The sequence below is a fragment of the Barbus barbus genome (genome assembly GCF_936440315.1).
Source record: "Barbus barbus genome assembly, chromosome: 6".
Lineage (NCBI taxonomy): Eukaryota > Metazoa > Chordata > Actinopteri > Cypriniformes > Cyprinidae > Barbus > Barbus barbus.
In genome coordinates, this window is record NC_136734.1 from 9223709 (window position 1) to 9241201 (window position 17493).

The window sequence follows — 17493 nt, forward strand, 5'->3', positions numbered from 1 at the left end:
CATGAGTGAGTGCATGTGCCACAGGTAGATCTCACTGAAGTCATTTTCAAAAACCTTCTCACTATGGGTGGCTTTTGCTGTGACAGAAAGAATGCCTTTAAAGCTGGAAACATCTGTAGCATCCTCTCAATGCCTGGGAACAATGACAGCCACCTTGTCTTGCTGTGAGAAAGCATCCTCCTGTACTCAATGTCAACAAAATCACTGTACTCCTTTAGGTTCTCAGTGCGCACAGTGTAAATGTGGAAGTAGATTTTAAACATGATATTCTCAAGGTCAGCCTCTATTGTGTCTGCACCATGATGAACACAACTATTCAATATGTGTGCTGGGCAAACCACACCAATCAGAGTCTTGTTCTGCAGCAAACTCTTCAAATTTGCAAACACATTGTTTCCCACTTCATCACGTCGGATTAATCCCACCGTTAAAGTTAAAGGACGTGTCTGTCTCTTTAAGAGAAATTACACGAGGACTCCCACGTCACTTACGTGCTCGGCACCGCGACTGAAATCTCGTATGTGATTGGTCCAGGCGTGTTCCGCTTGACGTGCGCAGTCCAGGCGAGTCACCTTGCTGTACACAGTAGCAGCCGTATATCAGCGGAGCGGCAGAAGCGAAGGTCCTCCAGAAACCCAAACCAGCACTGCAGCCATGGCAGCCGCAACGGACACGGCCAAACCCAGGCCCAAAACCTCGCCCAAATCTATTAAATTTCTCTTCGGTGGCTTGGCTGGGTACGTATGCGCCCATACATGCAACGGAGCTCTCTGTTGCATGGGCTTCAACCGAATGACCAATTTGATGGAGGGTTATTCATAAGGGCCATTAGTTATTCGCTAGGCAAGTAAAAAGCAAAAAGCGTTTATGTAGTGTTATGAATTATCTTTAGTCTTTCTGTCAGTTCTGTTGTGAATGTTTGCAGGCCCAGAGGAAGCCTGGTAACCCCGTGACAATCTGAACTTCAGTTTAAATGTCACAGTGCATGGGTTTGATCTGCTGTCACTGAGGAATTCCTGTTAGAACTTGTTCCTAAACTCTTGCATTTTCTTATATAATACTGTACTTTGTGTTAACTAACTGCTGTAATCAATCTTTCTAAGTCACAAAAAACAATAGTGGATTTTTCTTGTGCTTTTGTTGCAAATGGGAAAATAATATAAAATGGCTCTGGTTTCTTATTTACCACTACTTCAGTTTTGTATGATTATCTCTGCTTCTGAGAACCCTGGAAATGTGAACAGGCTCCGTATGATTTAATTTACAAGATTATTTAAAAGAGAAAACTAGAAAATTAGCTTTAGTTAGACAAAATCTGATTTATCATTAAGTGCCATTACATGATGAGCAGCTGACGTTTGTTGAAATGACAAAAATTATAAAAATCACGTGTAGTGGATATATATGCACTTTACGTTGTTGGTAGCCAAATTAAACTCATGTGAGTGTGAATTATGGCAAAAGTAGTCAGAACTGAAAAAACACCCACTAGTTTATCCAGAAACATCTTTAAATTGAGTGTTTTTTTGTTTTGTTTGTTTTTTTATATTTAATTTAAATTTGAATCAATTTAAATGATAAAATCTTTAGCAATATTCTGTACACTTATAGCTGATTGAAAAAGTATGGTTTTAAGCATTGAATTCCATCCTTAAAATAATACGTAATTTTTTAAAACTAATAATCTAAACATAAACCATTTAATATTTATGGGGACATTTTTTAAATCTAAGAAAATGTATGAAAAATATATAATAATTTTGACATAAGATGGGACTTTAACACATGGACTCTGAAACAAACATAAGATCTATAAATCGATGCTATTTCATATATTGGTTGTCCTTGCATGAAGAAATTAAAGGCGTGATACTCTTACATGTTTAAACTGAACCAATGTCTAATGGACACCATAAATGCACTAGTTTAAAAGGAAATCGATTTGATTTGACATTTGTTAAAGAAACGGCAGCTGTTCGTTGTAGGAACTGTGTGTGATCCTTAGTCAATATATTCTCAAAGGATGTGTGCAGCACTCTTGTTATTATTTTAAAATCATAATAAATTCCAATCATTTTTTGGAAATAGTCTTAAAGGATCTTGATGTGATTAAATGAGATTTCTAATTAGGTCATACAGGATAAAATTCAATTCCTACAGGGTTTAATGTCTCCTTCCTAGATTTTTTTACTTTTATAATTATTTTTAAAGTTTCAATTTTATTGTTTTCCCCATTATTGGGGATAATTTGGAAAATTTCATATTACACTAAAAAAAAAAAGATTATTGGAGTATGTTTTACAAGAAAATACTATTAGTCTTTCCACTTCAGAATTTCACATTTAATTTAATGTGATACTTGGCATTTCTTTGTAGTTATTTGTGAAATTTACCAGCATTTTATTAGTGAAAATAGTCTCATATTTTTTTAAGTGTAGGTTTCTTTAGGATTCGTTCCAAATTTTGATGCTAATATGAATACGATTCCATCAGGATTAATACAAGACTTTAAATAAATGATTTCGCTAATACAAATTCGTTCTGACTTCCAGGATGGGTGCCACAGTGTTTGTGCAGCCGCTGGACCTGGTGAAGAACCGAATGCAGTTGAGCGGTCAGGGCTCAAAGGCTCGCGAGTACAAGACCAGCTTCCATGCCGTGACCAGCATCCTTCGCAACGAGGGCATCCGTGGTATCTACACTGGGTAAGAAAGAGAGGCACAACACACTGACGCGGGCGTTGTAGATAGAGAGGTCGACTTTTCAGAAGGCAGGAATGTTTTACTGCAGTTCAAGTACAGCTGAATGAATTATTGAATGAATGTTTTTTGTTTTTTTAAGATTAATTTTACCAGACACTGGATGTGAGAGACTAGGGAGCTCTAGCTGGACATCCTTACTGAGTGACTGTAGATGGAGCCCATAGCTTTACACAAGCAGTAAATATCTGATTAGGTTTATATCTGATTCATATCTGATCTCATTGTTGTCTGACACCACATTTATTGTTTTCACGGCTTTGTTGTCTTCTCTCCCGTGTTTTTCGTTGTAGACTCTCTGCGGGTCTGTTGAGGCAGGCTACCTATACCACGACCCGATTGGGCATCTACACGGTCCTGTTTGAGCGCATGTCCAAAGCAGACGGCACACCTCCCAACTTCTTCATGAAGGCTTTAATAGGAATGACTGCTGGGGCCACGGGGGCGTTTGTTGGGACTCCAGCTGAGGTGGCGCTTATTCGAATGACGGCTGATGGGAGGTAGAAGAATATGATTACACTCCATATTTAGCATTCTTACAAATTGGTTGTAATCGTAAAAGTGACAAAATTAACCAAACATTGCTGCTTTAGAAGAAGTAGTAAAGTGACATATGGCCAAGTATGGTGACCCATACTCGGAATTCGTGCTCTGCATTTAACCTATCCAACGTGCACACACACAGCAGTGAACACACACACACCGTGAACACACACCCGGAGCAGTCTTTAAGACACTCTTAGGATAATTCTGAAGACATGTCCTTATAGACTTGTGAAACAGTTTTTGTATCATTCTGACCAAAAACTGCTCCCTTAGACAGAAAGAGATTGTTTATTTGACATGTAATGTGAACAACCAACCAAGTTGTGCCATTTTAGGGGCAAGTTTCCATGAAATGGATGATCCCACAACAATAGACTTGACAATAGAATTTTGGCCTATTAAAAAATAAAAGCGAATTATTGATTATACATTATGCCAAAATGAATTGTAAGTGTTAACTAAAACTATTAAAAATGGTTTTGGTAATCGAAATCGAATAAAAATGTTTTATTTAAAAATACAAACATTTTAAATAATGTTTAAAAAACTAATAAAATGGACAAAAACATAAAATTACATAAACACAAATTTAAGATGATTTAGCTTTTATTTTTATATTTTCAATTTAACAAAAAACACTATAATGGTACTTAATACTTAAATAACACTTAACAAAATATTAATATTGTCATGATCTTTTTTTTCTATTAAACTAATAAAACAATTAATAACATATCACTCCCACCATTATCTTTCTTGTCCAGGTTGCCTCCAGATCAAAGGAGGGGTTACACAAATGTCTTTAATGCCCTCATCAGAATTACTAGGGAGGAGGGAGTCACCACACTCTGGAGGGTAAGTGTGTGTTAGCTTAAATTAGAACGTGGTTTTTTGTAAACATGTTTTGTGTGTTACTGTTACTATTCTTACAATTCCGTGTGTGTGTGTTTTCCTGTATGTTTGCTGTACTATTCTGAAACTTTATATATGGATTTTTTTGTAGGTCTTAAAGGGGTCTTAATTATCTCTTGCACAAACGAAGGCCTTAAAATGTCTTAAATCAGAGCTGAAAGTCTTAAATTAATAAAGTCATGGCATTAAATGTTGCATTCACTTAAAAAAATTGATATTTCCTTCAGTATCCTTCAGAGACCTTATATCTTATGTCATTTTGATTTTCAAGTGAATCTTTAGACACTTGAAAACAAGGCAATAAAAGTAAGCAGTTTTTACTGTGATCGGAAGATACTTTGGAGCAAAGGTTAAGCTTAAGCTATTGTTTTTTGTGAAATGAATTAAAAAGGAACGAAGATATGAATGAAGTTGTGTTTTCATACTTTTAAGGCTTGCTGACATAACTCATACAGTATGCTTCCTAGTCATGTACACACTTACATTGAGAAAACACATTGTGTTCCCTTCAGATTTTCCCATAAATTTTCTTCACTGTCTTAAAAAGTCTTTAATTTACCTTCATAAAGCCTGCAGAAACCCTGTGTATATGTAATGATATGTGTATTGTTTAATTTTCAATGCAGGGTTGCATACCCACCATGGCTAGAGCAGTTGTTGTGAACGCAGCCCAACTTGCTTCATATTCCCAGTCCAAACAAGCACTGTTGGACTCTGGTATGAGCCCTCTTTTATCTGATCAGTCACAATGAATGAGTGAGTTGTAGAACAGAGATCAAACTGAAATGTACTGCAGTGAACTTTAACATCTCTCTCATTCTGTGTTCTGTGCAGGATATTTCGGAGATGATATCCTGTGTCATTTCTGTGCCAGTATGATCAGTGGACTGGTCACCACTGCTGCCTCCATGCCAGTAGACATTGTTAAGACCAGGTATAATCACCTTTAATTCCTGTGATTTATTACTAGACAATTATGATATAGGGTTGTATGACAATATTATGGAGACGATATAAAGTGTATACTGTTAGAGATTTAGCTATATAGTTTGTTGCTATTTATTTGCTATGTGGTTTACCGAATTGTATGCATGCTAGTTGACAATTGATAAGGTTTTTTTTTTTTTTTTAAAGACTAATACTTCTGCTCATATGTAGAGAGAAAGATGGCTTATATCACAGAATACACAGTCTGTATATATGAAATGATAGCGAATGAGGGTGATATGACCAAAATTTAGGCCTATATCGCAGTAAAGGCCCGTAATCATCAAGAACAAAAGATAAGATTACACATACCAAATGATTCTCCCATTAAAAGCACCTGACTTCAAACAGAAGACTCAAAACATTAGAAGTCTTCCTGCTGATTCTGTTTGTTTTCTGTATAAACTGAGTTTAATATTTAATGCTGACTGACATGTATCTCCTCCTTTTCAAAAGAATCCAGAACATGAGAATGATTGATGGGAAGCCCGAGTACAAAAATGGTTTGGTAAGTTTTCAACTCGTACTCAATCTCTCGCTATTTTTCCCTGTTACACTGTCTGTTTTAAGCAACTGATCTCAGACTGCTGGAGTTGTGAGCTTTCAGTCACACTGATGCAGGGAGAACGTCAGAAGTGGATCAAGTTTCAGTAAAACCTCTTGTCTTGGAGGAAACGGTTAACAATTGATTTGCGCTGGGTTGTAGGTAGTAGTGCACCAACAGTAATGTGATTAGCAGGTCGGGACGGCATGGCAATATCAGCTCCAGTGTTATGGTTGTGTTGTGCAATAGTCAGCCCCACCATAATTTCAAAGGGCTTCTTTTTTTTTTTTATCTGATTCTGTGGCAATGGGGACACAAACATAGAACTACTCATAATTCTGTTTTGCTGAAAATGCACAGTTGTGTAAAATGCAGTAGCTTGCACACTGTCACTGAATCAGTATGTAATCAGTGACACAAATAAGATTTATGTTATAGTTAAAGGGATAGTTCACCCAAAAATGAAAATTGTCATTAATTTCTCCCCCTCGTGTTCCAAACCCGTAAGACTTCCGTTCATTTTCAGAACACAAATGAAGATATTTTTATGATATGCAACATAACTGAAATGTTCCTAGGCCCAGAAAAGGAGCAAGGACATCGGTAAAACGGTCCATGTGACATCAGTGGTTCAACAGTAATTTTCCTTGCGCACAAAAAGTATTCTCGTAGCTTCGTAAAATTATGGTTGAGCCACTGATGTCACATGGACTGTTTTACCTGGACTGTTACTTCAAATAAAATAAATGTTCTAAAATAATGTATTTTATTTTTATTCAGCTAGTTTCCAAGGTAACATTTTTCTTTCATTTAGTTTAACTTGACATGAAATAACTAAAACGGAAATAAAAATTAAGAACAATGCAGACGTATTTAAAAGCAACAAAAACTAATAAAAGTGACATAAAACGCAACAAAAATACTAAAACTTTAACTAAAATTAACAAAATATACCAAAGAAAAATCTTAATTCAGAATATTAACAATAACTGTATAGTATATCCTATCAGTACATATCTCCACTGAAATAACCCTTAATATACTCTACAGTATGGTGGGAAGTTGTGGCCTAATGGTTAGAGAGTCGGGCTCGTAATCCAAAGGTTGCGGGTTCGAGTCTCGGGCCGGCAGGGATTGTAGGTGGGGGAGTTGTAAATTTGTCATGTTTTTACAATTATATAAAATTGTTGTTGTAATAGTGTTTTGCTTTTTTTTTTTTTTTAGTTTATAATAATAACTGATTGCATTCACTAGAAATATTTAAAAAGAGCATATCCGGTAAAATAACGTACTATCCATTAAATTGAATACATTGTTGCAATCTGATATTATTGTAACAAGCAGCATACGTTATATTCAGTATTATATAGTAGCTTCAATAGTATCAATGAAACCTCTAGAAATGTTCATTATGCTTAACATGTAAATATAAACCAGGCTTTGGATCTCATCTCTTTCATGACTTTTGTAAGCAGAGAGTTTGAAAGACAGTAGACAAGTGTAAGTCATGGATTAATTATTTGAGGATATAACTTGGAAGTAGCCTATTAAAAACGGCCACCTCTGTAGCTCAAATGGGCCCTATGTCAGAACTTTACTTTTAAAACCCTTGTATATAACCGGGTGTCCCACTGCTTTGTATGGTCGGTCCATCCCTGCTCACTTTAGTGGAATTCACTGCAGTGCAGCAGCATGACACTTGGTAGAGACCACCATTTCTGTTCTTTTTCCATGTCTTTGACACATCCACCCTCCCTCTCATTCTTTTTCACTCTCTCTTTCTCTTTTTGCAGGATGTATTGGTGACGGTCATAAGGAAGGAAGGATTCTTCAGTCTGTGGAAGGGTTTTACTCCTTATTACGCTCGTCTCGGGCCACACACAGTTCTCACCTTCATCTTCCTGGAGCAGATGAACAAATTCTACAAGATCTATTTCCTTGACTCCTAGATTTGCCCTGAAGGTCATCTGTGGACAGCACAGGCCATATTTCCACATTATGTTTCTCTCCCACATTCGGTTTACCAGTATAGTTTCCGTTTTTGATTGTTGGTAACAGAACCACTTTACCAACTGGGTTGTGACCCTTTGCTGTGGTGGTGACTGTGAAGACAATTTGGACTCTTATCTTAAACAGAATGACTAGCTAAACTGTCATTTGAATTGAATGAAGAGATTGTTCACACCAGTCATATCCCTCTTTTAGTTTTAAATGACACAAATGTTTCCTCCTTAAAGGTCAACAGCTGTACTGACCTGTCAACAGAAGTAGTTGTGACGAATACAGACACAGAACTAGTTGTGACGAATACAGACGCAGAATCTGTATTCTGAGTGAAATCATAGAAGATTTTCTTTTTATTTCATAATAATTCTTACCAACACAGAGAGCAAAATACCTGTGATCCCAATCCACCCTATGTCCTACCATAAAGGACTGCTTTGCAGTGAACATTTTATGTTTGCTAACTTTGAGCACAATTAACTGGAAATTGTGTTGTAATAAAGATAATGTGGTGTGTAAAGGCCACCACCACACCATATAGCTTGTTGTGATGTATTGAATGATATAATAAGGTATTTCAGAATTCATTTTCTGGTTTGAGGAGCTACGAAATTAGACACAACTTGATATTTTTGAGTATTTTTGTTTTTAATGAAGAGCAGTATCAATCAAACAGCCCAGCTTTTTTTTTTTTTTTAATCCTGCTATTGTAACTTTCATCAAGTAAAGAACTTAAGACTGACCATTGTGTTGTTTCTCATTTGCTTGCTATGCAGAAACAACAAACAAATTATGCAATCTGAATACAACTAGTCCATTACATGAAACGGTTTGACATGCACACACAAAAAAAACGAATATAAATGAATATATATCTGAAGATCAAACTAATCCAAATACAGCGAGCGTCTCAATGACAATGAATCCTGTGGTTGGACGACATTACCCATAATGCCATCTCATGAACGCAGCATGCAGCGAGCTTCCGGTGAAAATTAGATAGTCCAAAGATGGCGGACCTCCTGGGCTCGATCTTGAGCTCGATGGAAAAACCTCCAACCGTTCACGACCAAGAAAGCCGACGGAAAGCTAGAGGTAGAAAGTTTTAATCCTACAAATACACTTCCTTATAGTCCAGAAAATGAACCTGGGCGTGCTTGTAGGTTTCCAAGTGAAACTTGAGAAATATCCGCGTGCCATCTGCGACACTAGCGCTGTAATAAAGAGCCAATCACCGCCTGAGAAATGATAGACGCGAGTACATACGTCATGTTTCTGAATGTTTGCCCGTCTAGACGTCACAGTTGGTTTGTTTATTTCATATTATACATGCGATTTATTAAATTGCTTCATGAATAGACCGTGCTTTGTGTTGATGAACACACGCTTTTATGCAAAGTGACTGTCAAAATGAGCAAAAACAGGAGGAAGTCATGCAATAATAGCTGAGCTTTACTGTAGCAACAGCATTGTCATAAACAATGACAACGTTTAATAATGTATTTATTAAATTCACTGACAGTTCACATACATGTGGTACATAAGACATAATTTTTCTAATTTTATGATGTATTCTGATTCCTCTCTTACTGTTACTGTGCAGAACAAGCTGCCAGACTGAAGAAGATTGAGGAGGATGAGAAGAGAAAGAAAGCAGAGTTTAGGAAAAAGGTATAATTTATGACTTTATTTGTCCCACATAAACATGATCTTGTGACAGGAGCGTTTGTTTCTGAAAATCAATGTGGTTTTCCATTAGATGGAGAAGGAGGTGTCAGAGTTCATTCAGGACAGCGCACTGCAGAAGAAGAAATATAACCCAATGGGCAAGATCGAGAGAAGCATATTGTGAGTTCAACACCGTGTTACATTAGTATCAAGATATTTCAGATTGTCAAGTTCATTGTCTTGGTTTAGGTTCTCCAGACTAATATTATCAGCTGTGGTTTACAAAAGTGCAATGTAAATAATGTTAGAATAAGTTTTATTTTAAATATGTACTGCTGTTCACTGCTCTCTTTCAACTACTGGTTTAACCAGTGGCATGAGTTTAAGGCAGGACTACCTGTTTTCCTGTGTACCGTACAGTTCATGCTAAACACCTCCATCTGTCTTAGGCATGATGTGGCTGAGGTGGCTGGACTGACATCATTTTCTTTTGGTGAGGATGAAGAGAGCAGATATGTCATGCTGTTTAAAAAGGTTAGTATACATTGCACAGTTTCCTCTCACAAGGATCTTTGTAAATGTGTTTCCTTGTGTTTAGTGTTCTTTATAATGAAAAGTTTTCATTCTGTTTTCATATTTATTTATATAGCGCTTTATATAATACAGATTGTTCCAAAGCAGCTTGACAGTAAGAAATAGACAATAACTGTTAATTTTGCAAAACGCAACAATTATGAAATGACTTAGGCCCCATCCACACGGAGACGCGTTTAGCTGTATACACATACATTTAGTATCGTATAGGCGTTTCATCCAGGCGGATCCGGCGTTTTGGGAGAGTGAAACCGATATATATATATATTTTTTGTGAACAATTATTTTATTGCCAGTCAGTTCAGGATAGCACAAAACACAACACACCAATTCCAATCTAGACTGCAGTCATACCCCCCACCCACTAGGCATTAATTAAATTTGACTTAAGTACAAGTAAAAGTACCAGTCTAAAAATCTTCTCAAGTAAAAGTAAAAAAGTAGCTAATTTAAAATGTACTCATAGTAAAAATTACTTAGTTACATTTTAACAGTGGGAGGGGGGTAAAAATGGGATAGGCTAAGGGTCTCAAACTCAGTTCCTGGAGGGCCACAGCCTTGCACAGTTTAGATATAACCCTAATTAAACACACCTGATCCAGCTAATCTAATAATTTAGGTTTATTTGAAAACTACATGGTTTGTGTGTTGGAGCAGGGTTGGAACTAAACTCTGCAGGGCTGCAGCCCTCCAGGAACTGAGTTTGAGGCCTATAAATGTCAAACTAGTTGTCTTTAATTAAAGGAATCAGTTTAGAATAATAAGACATTTGGGCTGTTACCAGGCAAATTAAATCAGTATCAGCAAAATTTTTCTTTGCAATGCAGAGGAAACACAGAGGCTTCATCTGAAGTGGCATTTAGATGTAGTTACACACTGTTTAATGCAGGACATGAATGCATTATAAAAACAAAAAAATCAAACTTCGTGTGATATTGATTTACTATATGAAATTATATAAATATATACATTTTCTGCTCCTATATCTTCAACTTTGTGATCATTCTAAATGCATTTTATCAGACCGAATCACGCAGTGAAAGATGCGCACTCTAAATGCATGAATGCACTAGTCTAATCTACTAGACTTCATGGCAGACTTGTTTGGTTTTTGGCAAAATACTGATTATGTCAAATTGCCCATCGTTAAAGCAAAAATTACGATATTATCGCAGACGATATATTTCGCACACCCTGCACCATTGTCTTTTTGGCTAATTTGTGCAGAACCTTTTGCTAAACTGTCAAAGCTTCATTGTAACCAGCAGTGCAACGATGCAAGTATTTAGCTTACCTCTACATGCTTGCGAAGGGTTGATGTTGAGATTTCATAAGATGCTAGTTTGCTCTTCCTAGGCAAACACAGCTTACACCGCATAATAGAGCATAAACATGGCCAGGGGTTCACTTCATTTCCTTCAAGTTCAACTTCAGCCGAATACGACGGGGATTCGTTTTCAGCTGGGTCTGCACCATAACGCCTGTCTTGTCCGTCTGCATTTTTCTTGTGATTTTAGCGCTAGTTTGTTCCCCTGCCCATTACTTAATGTGTTTTAAAATGTAGCGAAGTACAATACTTCAAACAAAATATACTAAAGTAAAATGACAGATTTTAAAAATTACTTTAAAAAGTAGAAGTACACAAAAAAGCTACTCAATTACAGTAACGCGAGTAAATGTAATTCGTTACTTTCCACCTCTGGCAACTGACTATCATTTTCTTTGCAGCAGTGAGAGCAGCTAAAAGTAAGTTTCTCTGTTGCGGAGACAGAGCCAATTCAGAAAAATAATTTAAGAAGAAAAGATCTGGAGTCAAAACCACATCCTTTTCTAATAGGAATATGTCATGAGCAAGCTGAGACCAGAAAGGAGAAAGTGCAGAGCATTCCCAAAGCAAATGTAAATATGTACCGAGTGCCCCCTGCGGACATAAATTGCAATTTGAGGAAGGTGACACATGCATATAGAAGCGTTTTAAAGGGGACAAATAGAGTCTGTGTAGTAATTTCCAATGGATCATCTGATGATTTGGGTTTTTTGAGGATGATGTGATTGTCTCCCAAATTTGATCAGAAAATAAAGTTTGTAAGTCACCACTGATATCCTTAGACCAGATAGTTGTTATGGATAATGGTTTGCATGGTTTGAGTAGAAAAGAGTAAATAATTGAAGCAGAAATAACAGAATTATCAGTGGGGTGAATTACTTTCCGCAAGGGATGTACAGGTAATTGTGCATCCCAGGGAACTCCATATGCGCGAAGTGCTGACCTAATGCAAAACCGATATTTTTTTTGAAACCGAGTCCCAGAGTGGATAAATCTGAAAAGGATGCCCTTGAATTTTCGTGTGTACAGCCAATCCGTATATTTTCTGAAATTGTCATCAGCCCACGTCTCGCCCTTAGTCAGACACTGCTACGTCATGTAACAGCAACAAAAACATGAACAAACACTGAAAGATTGTCTTTTTATTAACTAACATTAATACAGATTAATAAATGTATTGTTCCATGTTCGTGTGTATACCGCACGCAAGGTTTATGCGCATAGTACAAGTCGTCTTCTCCATTTTTAGTGTATCTCTGTGGCAGAATTACAGCAACAGATGCTGGTGTGGCATGGATACTACATTGTTTTGTGTCGGTTTCATGTGGATGCAAATATTTCTTGAGACGAGGGGGGAAAAAAGATTGGATAGGGAAAGCTCTGGCTTCGTGTGGACGTAGCCTTAAAATTCTGAAAAAATACAGTAATGTCATTATTCAGCTTAATGTTAATTCAATGTAGTTATTAGATATATGCTTAAAGGGATAGTTCACCCAAATATGAAAATTTTGTCATTAATTTCTCACCCTCATGTTGTTCCAAACACCAAGAACGATAACTATAAAGATAACGATATTAGCGTCCCCACCAGGAAATTATATAATCTGTTTATTCTAAGCGCACGCGCGTCTGCCGCTTTAAATTCTCCAGCTCGTTATAACAGGATTGATTCTGATTGGCTGTCAATGTTTGTATCATTCATCAGCTGGAAAAAAAATCGTTCTGCAAGTGATTCCAACGATATAATTTCTCTGTGCCTTTATCGTTATAGTTGTGGTTGTTAAGAAAGCAACTACCACATTTGAGGCCCAAAGATAGTAAGAACATTGTTAAAATAGTCCATGTGACATCAGTGGTTCAACCTTAAGTTTATGAAGTTACGAGAATAATTTTTGTGTGCAAAGAAACCAAAATAACTACTTTAATCAACAATTTCTTCTCTTCCGCATCAGTCTTTGACGCGCGTTCATGAGAGCACCATGACACGTGTGTGGTGCTGCTGATGCACAAGCCGGCATTCTGACGTCGAACCTGGATGCACTGCGCCTTGTTTACAAGCAGAGGAATGCACACGCATGCAATGTGATATTGTTGTAAACGCACACAAAACTGACAGGGAAGAGAAGAAATTGTTCAATAGTTGTTAATAACAAAGGTATTTTTGTTTTCTTTGCACACAAAGTATTCTCGCTTCATAACATTTCGGTTGAACCAATGATGTCACATGGACTATTTTAACAATGTCCTTACTACCTTTCTGGGCTTTGAACGTGTCAGTTGCATTGCTGTCTATGCAGGGTCAGAAAGCTTTTGGATTTCATCAAAAATGTGTTAATTTGTGTTCTGAAGATAAACAAAGGTGTTACAGGGTGAGTATGAGGGTGACTAATTAACAATATGAGGGTGAGTAATTAATTAAAGAATTTTCATTTTTTAAGTGAACTATCCCTTTAAAAGGAACATAAATGAAAATTAGAAATGTTTCCTTGGCAACTAAATGAAATAAGATTGAGCTGATGTACAAAAATATTTTTACTAAAACTGAAATAAAAAAAACGAATTAAAGCTGGGACAAAAATGACAAAAGTACAAAATATTGCTAAAATTAAAATGAATACTAAAAATACAAAAGCTGACTCAAATACTTTAATAGTATATAAATTATACTGAAATAACAGTTTACCACAGTGATTTTAGGTATAACATGAAGCATAAATCAGCAGTGGTATTTTAATAAATGGTGTTAATAAACGATGAAATCTATTATGAAACTACTTCATCTGTAAACCAGCTCTACAACAGACAAATGTGACGTCGTTCAGCTCAAATCAGTTTAACATTTGACTTTTTTTTTTTTTCCTCTCTCGATGTTGTCAGTGCAGTCAAATAGATAATGTTACTAAGGCTGATGATACACCGGGCAACTTTTTTTGAGCAGTGTTGCTTGGGTACTTTCCCACTGAAAATGGATAACAAATTTCTATCTGGATACTTTAAATCGGTCGTGGGCCCTGTGCCGAGATGATCCTCACTGCAGAACACAAGATCCAGGGGTCGTGGTTGGATCTAGATCCAACTCCTCCCACCTTACATATACCTAAACCTACCCGTCTCCACCCCCTGATCCCTAAACCCACCCATCCCCACCCCTAAACCTACCCATCTCCACCCCCTAGATGTGGATCCAACCCTGTCCCCTGGATCTGAGGTTCTGTTCTGTAGTGAGGGGCTACTGCCTGTGCCTCACCTGGTTGCCCGTTGACGACATTAACCAAAGTTCCCCAGCAGCATTGCTCAAAAAGTTGCCCCGTGTATGATCAGCCTAAGTATCAGTGGTCTTTTAAACCCCAACTGAGCAAGCCAAAAGGCGACAGTGGCAAGGAGCCAAGAAATGGAGGAAAAAAATACAACAGGAAAAGCCAAACTCCCTTAGAGGACCAGTTCTCCTCTAGCCTGTGGTGTTCTCTGCATGTTTAGTGTGTTTGATTGAGTGTGTGTTTTGTTATATAGGAGTTTGCGCCATCAGATGAAGAACTGGAGGCTTATCGGAAGGGTGAGGAGTGGGACCCGCAGAAAGCTGAGGAGAGACGTCGGCTAAAGGTAAGATCCAGAATAAGAGCCCTGCACGGGCTTCAAATTTAGGCCGTAGCCCGGCCCTGGCCCGAGACCCTCAGGTCCTAGCCTGGCCCGTGTCCGACAGCTTATCAGAATTACCGGCCCGATTCCGACTTTTTCGCCCTTCTCCCAAAACAGCTTATACTACTGTTTCAGCTATTAAAATAGTTCAATTTTGTATGTAATGGCAAAATGATTATATTTCGTTTCGCTTTTTTATTAAGTTAATTTAGAGAAAAGTTTGGAGCATTTTTGTTCGTTAAATAGTAATACGTCCTAAGTTTTTGTTTTTTAAAGTAACGAGCGGTAACTAGTTTATTAGTAAATAATTCAAATATCTCCTTACTATTTCCCGTGGACACATTCATGGTTATGTTTGCTGGGGCTTTGCGGCAAGCTTTAGCCTATTGTGTGCATTTGAACGCAGAACTCTTCAGCTGTGCTGAAGTCACTTGCGCTCGCTGCTGCTGCTGCGGGTCACTAAACACCATCGAGCTGCTCTCAGTCGCGGCAGCACGGTCTCCTGTTGTTTCCACCAGTGCGGCAGTTTTTTTCATCATGGATGTCTAAAATATAAAAATAAGAAGAGACCTAAAATAGGCCCGAGGCCTGGCCCGCATCTGAATTCTGACGTGAAAATTGGCCCGAAGCCCGGCCGTAGGGGCGTAAAAAAGTCAGGGCCCATCGGGCCTGGGCCGAAATGCAGGGCTCTATCCAGAATACTGTGCAAGAACATCAAAGTTCAAAACCTCAAAGAAGTAAGATAAGGAGAGAAAGTCGTTTCATAATCTTAGCGCTTTGCTTTGAGTTAATATTTCTGTTAGTCTGCCTAATAGAATATCTTTTATTTTACTACTCAGAACACCATATTTAAGTTGGGTAACTGTTTTACTGCACTCTTCAGGAACGGGCTGCACTGGAGATGGAAGAGGCCAGTCACACTCAGAAGAGGCCTGCGTCACCCAATTCAAACTACAGAGACAAATACAGCCATCTGATTGGAACATCTGCTGCTAAAGATGCCGCCCACACGCTTCAAGCCAACCAGACATATGGCTGTGGTGAGTATAATTCTAATCGTCCAGATTGTATCCCCTAAATAATGATTAAACGAACAAAGGCATACATATTTAGTAGCATAAGGGACTATAAAGTCAAACAGGAAAAACACCAAAGTAAAAAGGCATTACTTTTTTGCAGCAGGATAGTGAGACAGAACAATGGGATCTGAAAGAAAAAAAAAAAGTTATGACTGCCCAATGCACAACATTACATGTTGAAACACTGCAAGGCTATACGTCTCTTTTAAGAAAAGTAATGGTAGTAAAACTGGCCGTTATTCCTCGTGGGGTGTAAAATACTGTAATTTTGTTCTATGCGGCCAACAAATGCGACCACCAGAGGACGCAGCTTTTGCCTTGATTTTTAGAATCATGTCTGTTGTCTTGTTGTTACAGTCCCTGTGGCCAATAAGAGAGACACTCGCTCCATTGAGGAAGCCATGAACGAGATTAGAGCCAAAAAAAGACTGAAGAAAGGCGAGGAGGAAGCCACTGGCAGCGGCAGCGGCAGCAGTGTGTGAGAGCAGTGTGTGTGTATGTGTTTGTATATGATCAGTCGTTATGCACAACAGAAGAGTGATTGAACAGTATTTTACTCCTATAACAATGTTTTACATGAACAGCAGGGTTTGATAAAGATGAATTGTCATGCACATAAAGGCAGTCCAAAACTGCCACAGGATAACCGCACTGTTCAAAAATACTTTCACCTCTATATTACTGTCCCAAATAATGTGTTTTTAGACATCATTATGAGAATAAACCGAAACGTGGTGTTTAATATTGAAAAATCCTTTGTATTTTGGCATGGTGATATAATGGCTCTTTTTAAAGTAAAGTCACAGTTGGTCTTAGAATAGTTTTCATTTGCATAAATTGCTTAAACAGTCATATTTATTGCCTTGACATAACTGTATGTATGTTTGACTCCATGGCCGTTTTAATGTTCATTTTAAGTTTATGTCCTTAAACTAGTAGTTGTTTCTCGTTACTGTTTATTTGCTTTGTTTTAAATAAATGTGGTTGTGGACAATTTTAAGTGCTCCTTGTCTTATGTACAGGTGTTGCATGCAGTTTATAAGCCTATTCCAATAAGCATTCTCTTATAGTTCTAATAAGCATATACTGTATAGCATCTAATCCATTGCTCACACATTTTGTCCATTTATGATGGCTCACAGCTGAGCTGTGAATCATTATGTGCTTGTGTGTATGGACTAGATCAAACAAATAAAATACAATTGTGTAGTGTCATAGAATTTGTTTTATTTGACCCTTTATTTTTTTTCCTACAATAATTCTTAAAAACACTTATTTATGTTACTTCATTTTACATTGACATTTTTATCAAATTGTTATATTCACTGAATTTTTTAAACCTTATTCTATATAAAAAAAATACATTTTTTTCTGTTTATTTTAGTTAATTTCGCCTTGGCAGTTCCATCAGCCCCTGCAGTTCCATCATGAGTCTCC

At 37.4% G+C, this 17493-nt stretch overlaps 2 protein-coding genes across 3 annotated transcripts; both read left to right on the forward strand.

Moving 5' to 3' along the window:
* Positions 1–511: 511 nt before the first annotated feature.
* slc25a11 (solute carrier family 25 member 11) lies at positions 512–8288 on the forward strand. 2 transcript variants are annotated; one of them, XM_079419109.1, is made up of 8 exons: positions 512–737; positions 2553–2705; positions 3053–3259; positions 4070–4160; positions 4844–4934; positions 5052–5151; positions 5661–5712; positions 7542–8288. In XM_079419109.1, the coding sequence occupies exons 1-8, from the start codon at positions 655–657 to the stop codon at positions 7695–7697; spliced, it is 933 nt and encodes a 310-aa protein (XP_079275235.1). In that variant the 5' UTR covers positions 512–654; the 3' UTR covers positions 7698–8288. The 2 variants fall into 2 exon arrangements, with proteins under 2 accessions (XP_079275235.1, XP_079275236.1); XM_079419110.1 differs by having other exon boundaries at positions 537–843.
* A 445-nt stretch (positions 8289–8733) lies between these two features.
* spag7 (sperm associated antigen 7) lies at positions 8734–17274 on the forward strand. Its single transcript, XM_079419121.1, has 7 exons — positions 8734–8847; positions 9356–9423; positions 9512–9600; positions 9870–9954; positions 14852–14941; positions 15861–16017; positions 16414–17274. Exons 1-7 carry the CDS (start codon positions 8763–8765, stop codon positions 16536–16538), a joined length of 699 nt encoding a protein of 232 aa, XP_079275247.1. The 5' UTR covers positions 8734–8762; the 3' UTR covers positions 16539–17274.
* Positions 17275–17493: the final 219 nt, after the last annotated feature.